Source organism: Saimiri boliviensis, chromosome 13, assembly GCF_048565385.1.
Source record: "Saimiri boliviensis isolate mSaiBol1 chromosome 13, mSaiBol1.pri, whole genome shotgun sequence".
NCBI lineage: Eukaryota > Metazoa > Chordata > Mammalia > Primates > Cebidae > Saimiri > Saimiri boliviensis.
In genome coordinates, this window is record NC_133461.1 from 80,432,484 (window position 1) to 80,452,369 (window position 19,886).

General features: G+C 40.4%; 1 protein-coding gene across 8 annotated transcripts in view; it reads right to left on the reverse strand.

The window, feature by feature from the left end:
* UNC5D (unc-5 netrin receptor D) overlaps positions 1–19,886 on the reverse strand; it is a 559,482-nt gene that overhangs the window by 63,146 nt on the left and 476,450 nt on the right. For 4 of the 8 annotated variants that reach the window (XM_074383881.1, XM_074383880.1, XM_074383877.1 and 1 more), the window contains 3 exons: positions 9,972–10,118; positions 5,534–5,911; positions 1,099–1,183 (listed from right to left, as the gene is read on the reverse strand). In XM_074383881.1, coding sequence (XP_074239982.1) covers positions 1,099–1,183; positions 5,534–5,911; positions 9,972–10,118 — 610 coding nt within the window. Of the gene's footprint in view, positions 1–1,098; positions 1,184–5,533; positions 5,912–9,932; positions 10,119–19,886 lie in introns of all 8 variants that reach the window. The other 4 variants (XM_074383875.1, XM_074383873.1, XM_074383879.1 and 1 more) reach the window with 1 other exon arrangement.

The window sequence follows — 19,886 nt, forward strand, 5'->3', positions numbered from 1 at the left end:
TCAAAATCTGTTGAAACCATCTGTTTCTCTGGCTTTTTTTCCTCCCAGTGTTTTTCTTTCATGTGTTCTCCGCTAACAACAACAAAAATCTATTCTAAAATCACCAAGATGTTATGACTAAAAGTGCCAGAGGTACAGATCCAGTTTATGAGAGAAATTGCTTTCTGAAGAGGAGTTAGGTTTATCTTATGTGGAGGAAGAGAACATTTCCAAAAATATTATAGTTGCACTAAGAAAATAACCAACTACTTTCATTAAAAGAGAATGCGACAAGATTTGTATTTGTTCCTGTAATTGAATTTAGTGCTGCTGAAATTTGTCAAGCCTGAAAGCTATTGAAGTTTCAGATCATATTTTTACATTGCCAAAAATTGCCTAGGAAATTGTCTCTTAGGCTATATAGAGTAGGTCTTCTTCTGACCTTAAAAGAATTAGGAATCCATCATTGTATGTATTTACCTCATACTTAGGACCAATGAGTGCCTCTGGGGATATTTTCCTTTAAGAGGAACACTCCGTGAGACAGTTAAGGTTTATGGAGTGGCCCTGCTACTGACCTGTCTAACAATTCACTGTTTTCCATTTGGTGTCTCCCATGTACAGACTGGTGACTATGAAACTGTGGAGTCATATACTTTTTCACTTCAGCCAGTTTTGCAACAACTTTTGTCCTTTCTAGAGTCCATGATCTCATCTATACACCTCTAAGTCTCATTCTCTTAATAGTTTCAGATTTTCTACAAAAGTTCCATTCCATACTTATTTTTTTTTTTTATTTTTTTTTTTTTTAGACAGTCTGTCACCCAAGCTGGATTACAGTGGCATGATCTCGGCTTACTGCAACCTCTGCCTTCCAGGTTCAAGTAATTCTCCAGCCCCAGCCTCCTGAGTAGCTGGGATTACAGGCATACACTACCACACCCAACTATATATACATATTTTTTGTATTTTTAACAGAGGCACGGTTTCATCATGTTGGCCAGGCTGGTGTTGAACACTTTCCCTCAAGTGATCTGTCCGCCTCAGCCTCCCAATTACAGGCGTGAGCCTCTGTGCCCAGCCTAAACTGTCTTTACTATGTCATTCTCTGTCTCTCACCTGGGTTCACCTTGATTGATAGACATATAAATCTCCCACGAATTCTCCTCTGGGATGGCACCATGTGGTATGAGTAAGCTCACTCCTAAAACAAAAAAAGCCAACAGATTATTCATAGATTTTTACAATTATCTTGAAGTCCCTCACTTAAGCACCATACAGATACCTGGAAAATGAGCTACTTTCTCATGGTAATTTATGAACTCTCAATCCTTGGAAAATTTAAAGTTCAGGATGATAAAAGGAAAAACATTGTTTTATAATGGTGACATAAAGAAGGGCATATTATTCAACTGAGTACTGAAATTAGTCTTTTTTTTTTTTTTAAGTCTTCCCAGCATTTCCTAATTCTTTTAAAAGATTGAGTATTCTATGACCAGGCAATATTAAACATATCAGAGAACATAAGAGGTTATCCATGTATCACTTAATCTGCTTCAAAATTTAAAAATGTATTTTTCTATCTCGTCACTAATTGTTTTGTGAAAAAGTATATGAAATGATGGGTGAGCAATCTAATACTATGCTAGAACCTGGGATGAAACTGTCTTATCAATTGTGCATCTGGAAGCAAGTTGAAGGTGGCACTCAATAGGGTATTGCATTTTGTGAAGGAAAAGATAAAGTAAAAAGCATCTGATGTGCTTAGGAGTCTTACAGGTGATTGTACAACCAGGATGACCCTTTCCAGCAACCAGAAGCTAGAAAGGGTTAAGAGGAAAGGTTACTTAACCAGAGTCATGTCAATGTCAGATTGAAAAACTAACAGCCTTACTTTCATAAAATCATACAATGCAGGGAAGGCACAGGAAGCCACATCTCACTGCATCTTAAACGTCCTCTCTTTCCTCTTGAATGCTGTGAAGAAAATATTGCACCTTGGCCAAGACAGAAGAGTCTAAGGAAGGCAGGGGTTCACTGTAGCTTTTTGTTTATAAAAAGAAATGAACTAGAGACATAGTAAGATCTTAGAAAATAAAATCCCAAAGCTTCCTCCTATTCTTTGAGTAAGGCAGCTCTCATCTTTTCTTCCTTTCATTAGAGCTAATATAATCATTCAGAAAACTTTCAGGTTGCTGATAATTTAAATCTAGAGATGATAGGGTTTCCTAATCTCCTTCTATGTGCCTGTTAGCAGCTACAGAATCAAAAAATGTAAGCCTCGTTGCAAAACACGTTATTTGTGATTCACATTTATGAGCATTATTCAGTAACATGCGAGTTATCATCAGTATCTTTCACTAGCACTAAGAATAAGGCAGATTTAAATCTTGGTTACAGCTTCGCAACAGGGAGATCCATTTATATTCTGGACCTTAATGTCAATAGAAACATAATTGCCACACTTAGAGACCTCCACTCTGGCTCTTCCCTTCATTGTCTACTCTTCCTTAAATGCAGTTGCCAAATGAAGGGGCCTCCATTACAACCCTTCCTGCTGCTAAAGGCAAACTGCAATACACAGGACATCCAGTGTGCTTGGAAGTCAACCTGAATACATGCCCTAGACATTCTTTCTCTTAGTTTGACCTAAAACTTCCTCTCTGCTGCTGCGCTTTCAGGCTGTCTAGGTCATTATGATGACACATGCAGTCTGTATTCTTTAGACTAGAAGTACAGGAGGCTATCATCAAGCAATAATAATAATATTAAATCCATTACACTTATCACAAAGCCAGCCCTTGAGGAGGAAGCCAAAAAACCCATCATGAAGATATAAACAAAAGAATTCAAAATTCTTAGTAAAAAAGCCAGGCTCTGAGACATGTTAGCTTCTATAGATCATCATAGCCTGATGGCCAACTCTTATAATAGAAGAAAGATGTGTGAGGACATTTGAGAAAGAGCTGTCTGTGTAGATCACATCTTATTCCTTTCAAGTCAGTTTAATTCTGTGTTTTGATTGAAACATTGTTCAGAATACTCCTAAATTCAACCTGAATCTATATGATCACTGGAGCTTTAAATGATTTTCTCTCTTCCTCAATCAGAAATGGTGTTATTATCTTTCAGACATACTTCACCCGCTTCTCCTTTCCAAACATGCAAATACTACGTGGAGTCTGAAATAGTACACACAAAGGCACATGGGGAGTGGCAACTTAACAGATCGTGAAGAATGGGAGGCATGGTGGGACAACTTTATGCCTGTGATTCCCTAAAGTGGAATTCATTTCAATATGTCCCTCACCAGTTATCTCTGATTAAAGAAAAATATAATACCCCCATACTCTACCTGCTACCCTAACAACCTTTTATTTAATATGATCACAGAAGCACCAGTCTGAGCTTCCTGTTTTATATTTGGAAAAAAAAAAAATAGAGTGTGTGGAGACCACCCTAACCTTTTGGAGAAAACATTGTCAGGCACCATACAACAAATTTAGGATGGAAGGCATTGGAGCAATCTAGTTTCAGTGCCTTGCTTTCTTTACACTTTAGCTCCCTAGGGCATATTTTGCATTTATTTCCTGCAAATAACAGAGCATATGTTTTACTTCCCCACAGTTATTTTACATCAAACTCATTCCCAGTGAACAGCTTCAATCTTGTCCAACACTCCTTGTCAGGAGCTTTGAAAATGCCCCATTTTAGGGAGAAATTGTTTGGGAATCACTGACAATGCTATGAGAACTTTCAGTTTTCAACATGAGTGCTTCTCAAAGGTGAAGATAAATCTGACTCATCGTGATATCATTTCGCTTTTGTTGATAAACAGCAAACACAGCCAATGAACAGGTTCATCATGGCACTCCCTCTACACATGCATAAACGAAAGGCACACACACTAAGAAAGGAGGATGCAAAGAGGGAGAAGGATTAATGGGCAATTTATCAACCAATAACTACCGAGAGCCTTCTAAGTGCCACGCATGAGCTATAAAGAGGTAAGATAAATGCACAGCTTTATATGATTGTTTGTTTTTATAGCATTTTTTAAGAGACCGCATCTTGCTATGTTGCCCTCACTGGTCTCGAATTCCTAGACTCAAGCGATTTCTCCACCTCAACTTTCTGAGTAGCTGGGACTACAGGTGCATGCCACCACACCCTGCCAAACTTTATATAATTCTGATATGTCCTGTTCCTTTCGAGAGGGCAAGGGTTGTATTCTTTTTCTTTCCTCAGGACTCACATGTCTAGTCTATGGATTCTTAAGGAAAAGTTAATTGGTAGTCCTTTGAATTTCCTATGGGCCAGTCATCAACTGGAAGAATTAAATCGTGCATAGACATTCCACATTGATACTCATACGCATTTGAACCAAGATCCTTGCCATGTCTTAAAATACTGACCAAGGAAGCTTTAGGGAATTAGAAGTTTAAAAAACAAAACCTTTCAATTAGGATTGCCATTGAGGGCTATTTTGATGAGTAAAATATGTATTAAAATGAAGATTTTAAGGAAGTAATTGATCTGGGTGAGAACAAGACAACATTCATCAACCAGAAATGAGTTTCAGTCTCAAGTCACTAAGCTACTAGAGGGGTCAGTTTAGCTGGAATGGCAGAATCAGACTAGTCCTATTACAGATTTTATTTATGGGATAAAATGCTTGATTCAAGAGGTTGGTTAGCTCCACCCTAGAGAGACATCTGTCTAGACTATAATTGCTCTGACTCAATGCTGGCCCATTGTTTGACAAACACCTACAGATCCAACAGATTACTACCTGCTTCAGTGCACTACCTAATTCTTGTTGCTTAGAAATCCGAGCAGAAATTGACCTTCTCTACCAACCACTTAGGTCTGAAAACTACTCCATAGAAAGGACATCATTTTAAAAGTGATCTGGGCTGGATACCTTAAGTATCATGTCAAAACATCAGGACAATCTCCTCTTTCTAGCCAAAAGAAGGGGAAAAAAATGTGAGAATTCATTATACTGACATAGCCCTGGAACTGAAGCTTGAATTTAGAACAGCAGCTCCACAATGACCCCACATCTATCAGAAAGTAACACTATATAGAGAGGGCTATGGAGTGTTCATTAGATCAGTTACTGATGAGATGTTGTTTCACTAAATTATCTGAATTATCATAAACCATGTCTAGGTACAAACATGGCCCTGATCTGTCATGTCAGATAATGTTTTCAGTGCTTTCTGATCATGTCTGGGAAATACACTCCAAAGGGGCTTAAAGCATGGGGACTACAAACCTTTCAGGAAAATATAGTTATCAACTCTAACAGGGAATCAGAGGGAGCGTTCAATCCATGGTGAGATGAAGATTGCAAAATCTAATCTCAGCATTGGTTCTGGTTTGCTGTGTAAATCAAGTGGACTAGTAGAGCCACGGTGTTTGCAGGTCTGACAAGGGGACAGTAAACATCTTAAAATGAATCTGATGGGAAGTAACTGTGTAAAAATAAAATGTTTGTTTAAACAAATGTTGGAAAACACAAACACACACACACTTACCACCCACCTACCTGTATTTGGCATTACTAAGCGCCCCCCTAAGTGGCCAAAGACACCAGTTGTCCTCAGTTCTGTCCTTGTGGGGAGTGATGACAGATTTTGGATGTAGGGCATTTTGTTTCTGGGATGCATTGTACTAAAGCTGTGGTTGTTTCCGTGGGGAAAAGTTCTGGAATGATTCTTGCCGTGGTACTCAGCTCTCTCAGACACTCCCAGGGAAACCATGAATGAGCTCTGGACTTTGACTTTGATGTCGGACAAAGGGTTAAAGAGTGAGGACTCTGTCATGAGCTCCTTGTCCAGAGGGTCCTGCAAACAGATGGGTCCGCTGTATGTCCGGCTCACTGTCAGATCTGGCTGCATGGCGGAATTCAGGAGCAGGGAGTTACCTGGTAAAAGAAAATTGATCTGTCACTCAGAAACTAAAAGGCATCTCAGTGACCCCTGTACTTCTGCCTCTACAAACTGCACGACAAGCCTGCATGGGTGCCAGCAGTTCCAATCCAAGCTAGCTCTTCCGGCCCACACTGCCAGGTTGGGCTCTCGTGATCAGAACTTTTGAATCAAGAGCCCTGGCTTTCTGAGTCCAGTCTCTAAATATCGCTGACTCAAATCTTTCACTTTCCAGAGATCTTTCCATGCTATCTTTTCAGAACTAGTTATTTCTGGCACTCTATCAGGCAATGAACTCAGGTATTACTGTGTATGTGATAATTTTAACTGGCAAAGAAAAGGTAAAATTAAAAAAAAAAAAAAAGGAAGAAAGATGTTTTGTAGTCCAGTTTGGAGCAAAAATAACATCTGTTCATTTTAAATCGCAAGAGTTGACACAGCATGGTGACTAGGTAGTGCTGTTTATAACCGAAGCTACATCGGTTCCAGTGCATTTCATATGGAATTCTGGGCAGATTCTGGAGCTGGGGAGGAAATGATGTGTCCTCAGAGCAAAAGGGTCAGGGCACCTCATGAATCATACCACATCTGAGTAGCCAATTTGCTCTAATAATTCATATGTCACCCTGTGAGGGAAAGAATGCACCACCCAGAGACAGTGAGAGGCTTAGATTCTACATGGGGAGCAGCTTAGAATGGTTTCCTTTCTGTCTCAAAATAAAGGGAAAACAATATATAACATCTTTGCAAAAACATGAGAAATCGGGCTTTGTCATCTGCTAGGGCCTACCAATTTTTTCCAAGCCAAATATTAAAAAGAAATGCTGTGATATTTTCTTGTGATGAAGTAATCTCATTTGTTAGTAAATAACAAAATAACCCTCAGTCCCAAGCTTCCCACCCATATCAGTCCGTCAATGTGACATCTCAAACTGAAACCCAAACCATATTAAACAAGTTTCCTTTGGGGCCTGACAAAAATGTTTAAAGTACGATCTTTTTTGAAAATCTTTTTGTAATTCTGGGCCATATTGTATAAGCCTTTATTATTTTTCCATTTTCATAATTTGCAGCAACGCCAGCAGGAAATCTATCACCCTGACTTTTTCCACCTCTTCTTCGGATGCTCCAAGAATCCAGAATCAGAGAAAAATACATACACAAATTGGATCAAATAAATAATGCTATAGAGCTAAAGGATCCTTGCTGATGCTTCCCCCACCCCCCACCCACCCCTTGCATGGGCATGTTGTACCAAGGCCCAGGCACCTTCATAGAGACCTCAGAGACCATCTGCCTCAGTCAGCTGGCTTTTTAATTTTTTTTTTTTTTTTTTCTCTGAGATGGAGTCTTGCTCTGTCTCTAGGCTGGAGTGCAGTGACCTCAGCTCACTGCAACCTCTGCCTCCCGCATTCAAGCGATTCTCCTGCTTCAGCCTTCTGATTACCTGGGACTACAGGTGTGTGCCACCATGCCCAGCTAATTTTTTTTATTTTTAGTAGAGTCACCATGTTGTCTCTACTAAAGCAGAGATCACTTTAAAGTAGAGATTTTTGTTAGAGATTACCATGTTAGCCAGGGTGGTCTCGATCTCTCGACCTCATGATCCACCCTCCTTGGCCTCCGAAAGTGCTGGTATTAGAGGCGTGAGCTACTGTGCCTGGCCCACCTGGCTCTTTTATCTCAAGTCCTAGCCTCTGTAATTTAATTTTTGGCTATGCTTAGAAGATCCTCCTAGTCTAAGCAACACACGGAAGCAAAAATATTTCCTAGAGTGAGACAGCACTTGAGCAGGAAATGCCTGATTCTGGACATATGTACATATGATAGTATTCACAGTTGGAGGAAATTGGCTGCCAGCTTGACTGAAGTCTGACCAGCGCCGGCCACCCACCCCTGGTCACCCGAGTCTTCTCTTTGAAAATCCTTTTTCAAGTCCCTGGTCTATTCTTTGTATGGCATTCTATTTACTCACTGTTCACCTTGCTGGGGCACTGAATGTATTGTTCAAGAATGGATCTCTCTAAGACCGTGGAGGTGAAAACCACATGATATCAGCATGAGGCAGATCACCATAGTAAATACAGGGCAAGTTGCACTTCCCAAAGGATTTTTGTTTATATCATTAGTTTTGTGATATAATATTGGCCAAAAATAAAAATAAAACAGAACGGTCAGATAAGTTTGGTAAGACTACATATTATGTTAGAGATTCACAATGCACATAAGTTGTCTTTGAGTGTAAGCAAGTCAGCACTTCCCAGACAAGTGTCAGCCAGGGATCCACCCCTCTCACCTGCTGCCTGGTGTTCCATGGAACCACTGGAATCCTGTCCTAGGGTGAGAGGAAGAAACCAGCTTCTAGAACTCTCTTCACTGCATTTGTGAGCACTTTCCATATGCCAAGGGCTTACCCATGTTATTTCAGGTAATTTCATCCTCACAAGAACACTTTGAGGTGAATGTTACTAACCCCATTTTATAGCTGTAAAAATTGAGACTCAGGAGGATAATGGACTAATTGATGGCAGTTTTAGACTAAAATCTAACTTCAAAGCTGGTGGACTTATGCACAAAACTGTCACTCACACTAATATAGCTCCTGTTTTCAAATGTTATGGTCTAAGATATTGGTATTTTATTATTTGATGAAAATGTTTCTAGTTTTTATGTAGCATAAAAATCAGTTCTTGTCCAGACAGAGTGGCTCATTCCTATAATCCCAGCACTTTCAGAGGCTGAGGTGTGAGGACTGCTTGAGGACAGGAGTTTGACACCAGCCTGCACAACATAGTGAGACCCCCGTCCATATATAAAAAAAAATAAAAATTAAAAAAAACTTGGTGTGGGGGCAGGTGCCTGCAGTCCTAGCTACTCAGGAGGCTGAGGTGGGAGGATCACTTAAACTCATTGGTTAGAGGCTACAATGAGCTCTGATTACACCACTGCACTCCAGCTTGGGTAGCACCACTTAAAAAAATTCAGTTCTATATTTGGATTTATTTTCAATTAACTACATATACTAAACTGTATGTCCAAAAGCAGGGGATGTGTCCCTTCTGAGGTCTAACTCTGAGGTCCCCAGAAGTAAATGGCAAGAGGGAAGTACTCATCTCTCTGGCCATCTCGCAATGTTTTCCAGCCTGCCTGTGTTTCCACTTCGGAAGCCTGTCTACTCAATCACTGCCTTGCACTGAGACTCCTGGTTCCGAGCTACAGGCACCACTGATGCACAATCAACAGAAATAAAGGTGATGCTATTGACGATGAGGGTCAAAGTAGAAAACTTCATCCTCTGAAGAGGAACAGTTTCATTTTTTTTTCCAAAATGAAAGCTGTGTATGTTTCATCCCCACCTGGCAATAAGGAATAGATTTGGTTCCTATAAGAGAATTAAATGACTCTGTTTTGAAAATGAGTATTGCTACAGTTTGACATGATAGATTTTCCTTCCCCCACAACTAAAGATTGCTTGGACTTGGCCACAGCTGAGAATCATTTAGGCTGGAATTTCATTTTTTTTCCCCTGGCTAGCTGACCCATCATCTATTCTCTTAAAGTCTGTTTACTTATTTAAAATAGAAATAACAAAAATCACTCCACTTCATAAATAGGATAATAAATATAACTGGGAGGTTGTGATATAGGTGTTAGTCCTCAGTCTTAAATAATCAATACTTTAGTTAACTAAATTAAATATACATCCTCAAAGGGACTTTTTAAAAAGAAGGATCATTTGAAATAAAATACCTCATTAGGCTCACCATACATCAAAAACGGAAATGCCTCACTGAAAATGTTGCTGATAATAAACTGAGATCCTTGTGTCCTTGTGACAGATAAGGACCTAAGGAGACCACTTCGCCCAGCCTGGTCTGTTTGTGTAGGAAGACAATTTGGTAGCGGCTCCCAGTGCCAAGAGCTACCTTCACACCGGGCCCAGGAGAAGGCTGGGGTCCAGTGTGAGCGCAGTCTGTGGTAATGAGGACGAGGTGTGGAGGGACCTACGCCTCTGACCTTGACGGACTGTTTTGAAGTTGAAGGTCTGGAAGCCACCTGTCAATGCAGACGAGTCAATGACGTCCACACCATAGTCACTCTGGCTCCGTCTATAAAGGGTGACGCCGATGACCAGGACTGCAACGGCCACCACGGCAGCGCCCAAGCCCGAGTACAAAGCAATGTCGCTGGCACTCTCAATGCCTGAAAGACACAGGAGAAATGGTCAGTGACCAGCATGGGCACAAAGCCAAAGACCCACTCGGGGATACAAAAGGAAATGCTCTTGGAGTTTTGGAGCTACTGCTCAGAGAAATGACGTATGTACAGTGAACTCAAGTTGTACTCCCTTTCACACAATAATCGTGTTTCTAGAATGACTTGTATCAATCAAAGGGATGCTAGGCAAACATCTTAACCGCATTAAGGTAGCTTAGCATGTAATAGACTCTTGAAGAGAGTCAATTTTGCAAAGAAAAAAAATTTTTCTAGTAAGAGCAAACACCTCTTTAACATTTTAGGGCATCATGTTTATCTGCAGAATGCTTTTTACATTTTACTTTTACCAGAGCGAGGGCAGACCCACACACAATGATAAAATATGGGTGATCTTCTCTGCTTTTATGAAACCTGGGGCACATGCGTTTGCAGAGAGCAGTCCGGGGCAAGGAGGTAACGCAGTCTATGAGTTGAGAGAAAGACCAGAGTTCACAAATATGAATGTTAGCTTTGGCACAAATCATTCAGATTAAGAGTACACTGGCAACATCAGTTTAGGGCACACAGTCGTTATGAGAAAATTTTATTGTGGGATATGAAGGTCTTGGTCCCAGGTGCTGTTATGTCCATGGTAAATGTTTTCTGACACCAATCAAATGCTAGACTCTAATCACTGATTGTGGAAGAGGACTGGTCGCTAAGACGGCACATGCTGTTTCTCCCATACCTCTCCTACTCCATCCTATTGAATGCATGGGCAAAGCAAAAATAAAAGCGTTAGTTTGAATTTAGAATGTGGGTGCCTCCCCACCCCCCAAGATGTGCTGTAGCTGCTTTTCACCCTTTCTTCTAGATGTGCATTGGGTATGGTTATTCCTGTAGCAGATCCATAGTGCCTCCTGCAATACAGCATATGAGATTTATGTGAGATAACGTAATCCTAAAAGAGGTGTGATCTTAGAAGGTGTGTGGAAATGGAAGGTGGCAATTGCTAACTACATAGTTAATCTTCCTACAGATTATGTGGCAAGTACACTTAATGGGTCCAAAAGTAATTACTCTGTCACCCCGTGTTGGGCTTAGACCATAATATAAACCCATCATATATTTACCTTGTAATTGTGCAGCACTTACTATATATTCACCGCACCCTAATATGGTACTTATGTTATCAAATGAGTAAACTAACCACACAAGGAAAGTGAATTTATTTTCAACAAAGTTAGTGGACTGTAAAATAAGGTGCTACCAAATCAAAGGGTGAACAAGGAAATCAAGCAGAACTAGTTCAGTAATAGGGCAATAAACACATAAAAGTAATTCACAAGGGAGAACACAACCATCAGAAAATTAAAAAAGAACAGCGTCTGAAAGGTCAGAGGTTTATTAAATACATTTAATAACCATAACAGCCTGGTGGCTGCTGAGAAATCGGGTGTGATTTAGACTTCCGTTCCAGCTTCATGATGATTCAAATCTGAGAGAGACAAGGATGGGGCCTAGTGCTCCAACCACCCGGAACCATGGCTGTGATGATCAATGTCAACCTCAATTTCCACATGTGCCTGTGTCATGTGGGGAAGAAGGAGGGCAACTATCATTCTTAAGCTCCCATCTTCCCTCTACTCAATTAAGTGCCTTGGAGGGAATAATCATTCCCAGAGCAGACATAGGATACAGAACACAGAAAATGCATCATGCCAGAGTATGGGAAGCAGTGAGGGAACTTTGGATTGAAACCAACCAGCATTTTCCCTTCTCTTCCCCCAGTTCCTTGGGCACTGTTGACTGATGACACTCTCACCTTAAAAGGTGTATCTGGGGAGGACACACCTGCTCAGCAAATGAGCACATGCAGAGAAACAGCCTGGCAGTGTGCAGAACGCAGCTGCTTTGTTGCTGATTTGACGAAGTAGAGACAAAGACATCTCAGTTTTCCAGGTACTAAAATAAGGAAGACCAGAAGCCGGGAGGATGACCAGGGCAAACCACCTGGGCTGGAAATGGATTTCGGCTAAGACAAAAAACCAAGCAGCAGGAACAAGTTATCTTTGTTCCCCTGGATTGCCATTTTGTCTTTTTATTTTTTATTTTTTTAGATGGAGTTTCATTCTTGTCACACAGGATGAGTGCAGTGGCATGATCTCAGCCCATGGCAATCACCACCTTGTGGCTTCAAGAGATTCTCCTGCCTCAGCCCCCTCCGAGTATCTGGTATTAAAGGTGCCCACAACCATGTCTGGATAATGTTTGTATTTTTAGTAGAGGCGGGTTTTCGCCATGTTGGCCAGGCTGGTCTTGAACTACTGACCTTGTGATCCACCTGCCTCAGCCTCCCAAAGTGCTAGCATTACAGGCACATGCCACCATGCTCATCTAATTTTTGTATTTTTAGTATAGATGGGGTTTCACCATGTTGGCCAGGCCGGTCTCACACTCCTGATCTTGTGATCTACCCACCTCGGCCTCCAAAAGTGCTGGGATTACAGGTGTGAGCCACAGCGTCCGGCTGCCACTTTGTCTTTTATGTTTCCACTCCCTACCTACTAGGTAACCAGGTAACCTCCAGATATATATCCTGCTTTAGGAATGACCCTTTGCCTGCCTGCAGACCCAAGTATCAATGTTTGATATGGCTCAGTGTATTTCCTCTCAGGAACATTTGTAGAATCCATTTGACTTAAAGGAATAAAATACTAAATTATATGATTTTAAAAATGAATAGAGGAACATCAGAGACAAGGTAGGGAAAGAAAAGACAGAAACCTCTGTGGCGAGCACTGGTTCCCCTAACGCTCACCTCAACACTGGGACAGCATGACCTATAAGCTAAGTGGCAGAGGAAAGGGATGTCTATGGAGAGGTGAGCAAAGAGGTAACTATTTTACAGAACCGTTTGTCCTAGGAATTACGAAGTTCAGCTTATAATACTTCACTAACTCAACATTTATTGAGGAGCAGCAATGAGGATGCATAGATGAATTAACACATGGCCCATATTCTCTGTCATTTCCTATCTACAGGTGGTAAGGACAGGGTAGTGATGGGATCTGGCTATTTCAAGTGCAGCCACAGACGTATATACAAGTCCTCAAAGCCACATTTTACACCTCGGGGGATGGAACCAGACATCCTTACCTACAGGTCGCATTCCTCTGCAGTTGGGCCACTGGGCTTCTTTCTTTTCTGTTTTACTCTTCTCTTTTCCATCCATCTGCTTATACTTCACCTCATTCTTTTTCCTCTTCCCACCCATACCCCCATCCCGCTGTTTTCTGATCTTTCTTTCCAAGGGTATACAGTGGTTTTCTTTGTAAGGATTTCTGTGTATTTACAAAAGTTGAAGTGATTCTCCTTCATCTGTCCAGTACTAGTCCCAAAGTTTAGTTCTAGATTTTTTTACTCTGGCTTCATGAGAGAAGGGAGAAAGGGGTGTGTATGTGTAAGCACACGTGCAGTTGAGCAATGCCCCTGCAGGATCATCACATACACATGTGCACACAAGCATGCACTCATTTCTCCTAAAGAACCTTGGAAGTTTCTGCCCCTCTTTTCTGGGAGAATTGCTCCAGCAACAGGACTGCAAGGTGCAATCACTTCCCAGGGACTGGCAGCTTTTCCCATGACCATTCCTGTGCACAGGCTTTCAGCCCTTTATTGCATTATCATTCATCCCAAGTGAAATTGTAATTGGTATCTCTGTTAGATGGATGCCTGCTAACAAGAGGCCATATGTAGTGGTTAGTGTAATATATACTCCTCCAACTCCCCTAGGCATCTAGACCTTAGCCCTCTCCATCTACCCATCAATCACAGTACCCAGTGCCAGGTCCTTCTCTTCCATTAAGGTGAATCTGTCCTAGCCAATCCAGCCAGTGCTGCTGCCCCGTGGTCTTCTGAACTCCTGGTATCACTTGTCCTTCCTAGATCTCATTTCGGGGTTGTACTTTTGATTGTTAATTTTCCAAATGTCAGTGAGGTGCTTTGTTCTCCCTAACTGCCTTAAACTCTTCAAAAGCTGCAATATCTCTATAACTTCCCAGAGAACCTTGCCAATCATCACGAACAGCTATTTATTGATTGCTTGCCTGGCCTCCAACTGCAAGAAGAGAAATATCAAAGAAACCACAGTCTTAGGTTGATTTTAGAACCCCTGCTGCCAGGATTCTCTTTTCATTTACATTTACACATATGATTATACCTAGCCAGTCTTTCAAGTACAGTGTGTCTCGTTTGTTTGCTCAAAGTTACTTTGAACAAAAACCCTAACTGAGCAGGCTATTCTGTCTCTTTGTGGGCACAGGATACTTTCCCAACTTTGTTTCATAAACGAAGCTTTACATATCAATGTGTTACAAATCTCTTTCCTGTTTTCTTCTTCCCTATTTTCTTCTGTCCCAGAGTCACAAAAGCTTCGGGCAAAGCTTAGGAGGACTCACCAGGTGGCAGCAAAAATTACTGTGTACGATCTACAGGTATTAAAAAAAAAGCCCCCAAACCCCACAAACAATGCAGAGAACCGACTGCAAACTCTCTTGTATTCCAAATTAGAAACTACTGAGGAATGTGCTCACTGCTGGAAGGGACACAGAACATCTGCAGGGAGGGCTGCAAAGATTAATCGAGAGCTTGGAAACTGGGACCCTGGAGAGGAAATGTTTATGGGTTCATTTGGCCTGGAGAAAAGAGAGCTGTAAAGTGACTTCCTGGTGATCTTGAATACATAAAGCGCTGTTATGAGGAGAAAAGAGGCCTATGGTCTGGGTGGGTGCTCAGTGACCATTCTTTATGATGAAGCTAGTAACCAACTCTTCACCATCTTTAACAAGAGCTGAAAAAGAGGACATGACCTTTTATTATAGCAATTGGGACTCTGGTTAGATATTACAATGACCTTTTCTACAATGAGGGTTGTTAAAAATCCGATTGTATTTCTGTGGGAGACTGTGAAATCTCCTTTCAGAAAGTCTCTAAAAAAAAGCACGATTTTACAGTACTCTGCAGTTATTTTAGTTTTTTGGTCAAAGCTGGGGAGAGGTACTAAATGACCTTTCAAAGCCCCTTTGAACTTCACAGTTCAGGGAATAGGTATTAATGAGGTTGATGGCTTTATGCATGATAATCATATCCAGTCATTTATTGTCACCAGTGTGCCCAAAGGACCCTATAGAAGGGCTTGTTAGTTGGTTTTCCTCTTCCTTTACATAACTCCCCTCTAAAAGATGTATTAATGCCAGCCACTTACTAATGTAAATTTAACTCAATTCTCATATTATGACCTTAACTATATTACAGATTAGAATCTATTTTGCAGAATTCAGATAAGTGACTGAGAATCAATATAGGAGCATAGCAAATACCTTTCCCAACATATGATATTCTTTTATGTCCTACTGGATATTGCAGAATGCTATTGCTCCCATTTCAGAAAAACAAACTTGAATTGGCATATATGAGGCAGTGAATTACTAAGGAATTCACATGATAAATACAGCACATCCTGAGACGGGTAGAACAAACAGAAAACAAAGCATTCAGCCATGGAGATGGAATCCCATGGAAAGCCAGGTAACAGACACCATAGGAAGTACCCTCAGCATACGAGGTGGTGTTGATTCAAAGTGCCCTGCCAAAATATTTAATTGCATGCTGAAATACAATAAAATGGAAGTCATTGTTAAAGTTGTTGATATGTGCCATCATCAAAAAGTAAACTTTTTTTAGTGCATCAGAAAATAGCTTTTAAATGGTTAGCCATGGCCAACCATGCTAAGACATTTCAATCATATTTGCAAAATTTTTAGAATCTTGTAACATTTCTGCCTTTCCAATTTCCCAACCCCAAAAATTTCATTTTGCTATTGAAGTTGTTTTACTATTGTAATTAATGACAATAGCAGCTATATCTTAAAAAAGCGCTTAGCAGGCACTGTTCTAGGACTTTACATTTATTAACTCATTTTAATCCTTCCAACAACCTTCTAAAAATATCTTTATTGAGATGTGTAAACTGAGGTGAGAGAATTACTTGCCTTGTTCAAAGCCTCATGATCGGTAAGTAGCAGAGTTGGGACTCAATCCCATGCAGTCTGGCTCCAGAATCAATGCTTTTTGATCCCTCTCTATCCGGTGTTGACTCCTGTCTTCCTGAACACTGTGTGACAACCTCTCAGGAACCACAGTAACTCAATAACTGAGCACTAAGCTATGCTGACTTCTCTTGCTCTGAGAACTACACAGATGATTGCATTGTCATCCTCATAAATAAAATCTATGAGGTAGGTTTTATATATTCATATCTTATTTTACTCATGACGACGACGACACAGTGTCAAGTAAGTTGGTAACTTGGAAAATGCCAAAGTCAGGCTTTGGACACACGTCTATCTTCACACCTAAGATGCTTAACCATGACACAGTGTCTCTTCCTTGAATCTCCTCTCTGTCTTTTCCACACTGGCACCCCGGTTAACTTGCCCTGCTGAAGGAAGTCACTAACTACAGCACTGGCATCATCAAAAAACTGATGCTATGTAACCTCACCCAAGCTTTCCTTGCAACTGAATAATTCTTTTACGGCCACATAGTCCTTTCATCACAACAGCTGCTCTGAACTTTGTTCCTTTTCTTCAAGACTCCTACTTCTCACCTGCTCTCTTTCTTATTGAAAAAATGGAGACTATCCCATGTGAGTTCACTCCCCTGCAGCTCAAAATTCCTGTTTCTTCAACCAATTTTCTTTTTCTTTTTTTCTGTTCCCTGAAGGGCTGCCCCACGAGGACCTGGCCTCATTCATTATTCTCTTTTGGTCTTGCATCTTCAAATTTTTCTACCACAGCTGGGCCTTGCCCCCTGCCTACAAACAAAGTCTAGTCTCTCTAATCACCTCTCCCCAAGTCCTTTGCTCAACTTACTCTTTCACAAACTTCTCAAAGATGCCACCTTTTAAACATCTCCTGAATTCTTAGCTCTTTGTCTACAAGAACCTTAAGCATTTTTTAGTATTAAGTATTTCTTAATACTTGTTCCGTAATCTCCCCAACCAGTTAACCTCATACTGTTAACAGAAAAAGGAACAAATAGAATACATATGTAAGATTAGAAAATGTTCTAGAAAGTATAATAGTATATATACCATGCAAAAAGAAAGCTTCCCCTCCAACTACCCCTTCTCCAAAAGTAATCACTCTTGATAGTACCTTATGTGACCTTTCAGGGAAAAAAAAAAAAAATGTATGTAAATGTCCTCCATTTGTTTTTCTTTCTGTTTCCCTATACTAAAGGCTCTATATTATACTTCTTTTACTATCCTTTAAAAATGTAAACTATCTTGTTGGTCACTTCTTATCAGAACATAATATACCTACTTGATTCCTTTTTCATTTGCCCAGCGCACACTCAGGCTGGATGATCATTTATTTAACTACTCCCCTACTGTTACATCATTTGATTGTTTCTATATCCTGTAAAGTCTGTGTTTGCCCAAACCACTGTTCTCTCTTGAAGGTCATTTCAACTGCATCAACTATAATGTTCTTCATCTTACTCTTTACCACTGCTCTGCAGCAATAGACAAGAAGAGCAAACTTCCTTTTAGAAAAAAGCCTGCCCCTTAAATTTGATTCTCTTGCTTCTCTGACCTGTTCTTTACCGATTGCTTAGTAACTACACTTCATTCTCCTAGCTCTAAATACAGGCTGTAAAATTCAGTTCTTGGCCCTTTTTCCTTTCTCTGTTCTCATCTAATTGGATAATCACTCACAGACAGACAGTGCCAATGATTTCCTTGATCCTGAACAGTCTCAGATTAACATCTCCTGCCTCATCTTCTCTCTGAAGATCTGTTGCTGTATTTCCTTCCTGCTTGCTGGATAAAACCACCTGCATCTCATGCTCACATCTCACATTTGTCATCTGATTTACAGATTCATCATTATCAGCATTTATTCTTACCTCTTCACATATTTTCTTCTCTTGAATTCTCCATTTTCCAGTAATGGCACCACCAGGGACATGGTTCAAGATCAAAGAGTCATCTCTGAGTCTGTTTCCACTGACTCCCTCCTCAAACCACTCACATGTCTGAGTGATTATGTCTCCAGAGCCTCTGCCATCTCAATTTCAAAAGCAGACATCCAGTGAACACCCACATGGGACAGTCCCCTCCACCCACACTGATAGTCTTTGCTTACTCGGAACCATTTTACCTGTGGATGACTCTTCCCAAACCTTGTTTAGTATGGGCACCCTAACATCTTTCATGACTCTGCAGGATGGACTGGGTCCACTCCTGGTGGACTTCTCTCACTGCCCAAGACAATTCTGCCCTGCTCACACTACATTTCAATGCTGTTTATCCAGCTCTCATCTATGTGAACCCTGTTCTCTGTTCAAACCTTACTACTCATTTTTTCAAGTAGACCATGTACTTCTGCAGACTTTTATTTTTGGTTCCAACTTTTTACCCTTACTCAGAGCCTCTCTCTTCCAATATCTGCTTCAATTCTAACCAGCTTTACAAGGTTGGCAACAAAGGTCATCTGTCTTATAAAATATTTTTTGATAGTGCTTATTCAGACATGTTTAGAGCTCCTTTTAGTAAGTTTGCCAGATTGAACAAATAGAAGTTTGACCCACAGTTGAATCTAAATTTCAGACAAAAAAATGAGTAGCTTTAGCATAAGTATTTCCCATGCAATATGTGGGACATATTTATCCTAAACATTTATTTGATGTTTCCTTGAAATCTGAATTTAATGAAGGTTCCTTTATTTTATCTGGTACTTCCACCTTTGAACTGTGAAAGAACTGTGCTTTTGCCCATGAGATGGGGAGACAAAATGGAAGACAGTGCCAAAAAGGACAGAATTTGAACTTCAGCTTTTGAGAAAACTACTTCACTTTAAGTGTTATTCTGAAAACAGAAGTTATAAACTCTACACATTTTTAGTTACTGAGAGGTAGAGAGGTTTGGCTTGTAAATTCACATTTTTAACAAGTACCCAAGTTATTCTGGTGCCAAGAACATACTATTAATAGTTTATCACTTACTCGTGTCTGTGCTTAGGTCTGAGATATTTAATTAACAAAATTGCATCATGTCCATTAAGGGCAGAGTCTACAAAATCGTTGAAAATGGTAGTAAGAAAAGACATACTTATGATTGCATAAAAATTAGATCATAAAAAATAGAAAATAGTACAAAATGTACAAATGTTACACATTTATATGGGCTGAATTGGTTCACAGTAGGAATGATTCTGAAGGATGAAGCAAGTCAGGCAATTTTCAGAAAGTGCTGTATTTATGTAATTGAAAATAACCAGCAGGAGATGAGGAAAAATGGACAAAATGGGGGAAAAAAAAGATTTTGAGAGAGTGGTTAGAGGATCAGCATCAATGCCTATAGCTTAATGTTAGTTTAGGAGAGCCTAGAAGTCTTTTGAGAATTGAAAAGTCTGACCAAAGATACAGATGGTTTTGTGGGTTCCAGATCCTCATCAAGTCTCCATAGCCTAAAAGAACATGCCAAGTTGCCGATGTAGCCCCCACATCCTCTGCGGAATTCTGTACCTGGTGAAGATCATAAAGAATATAGATCTACATTATCTCACTCCGAATGAACCCAGTGTCTTTTGGGGAAAGGTACAGAATGAGGTTTTCTTCAGTGAGAAGAGCATACCTACTTTTCAGACTTTAAGGGTGCATTCAGGCCATCATTTGGTGGAAATGATTTCTACGTGCATGTATTTT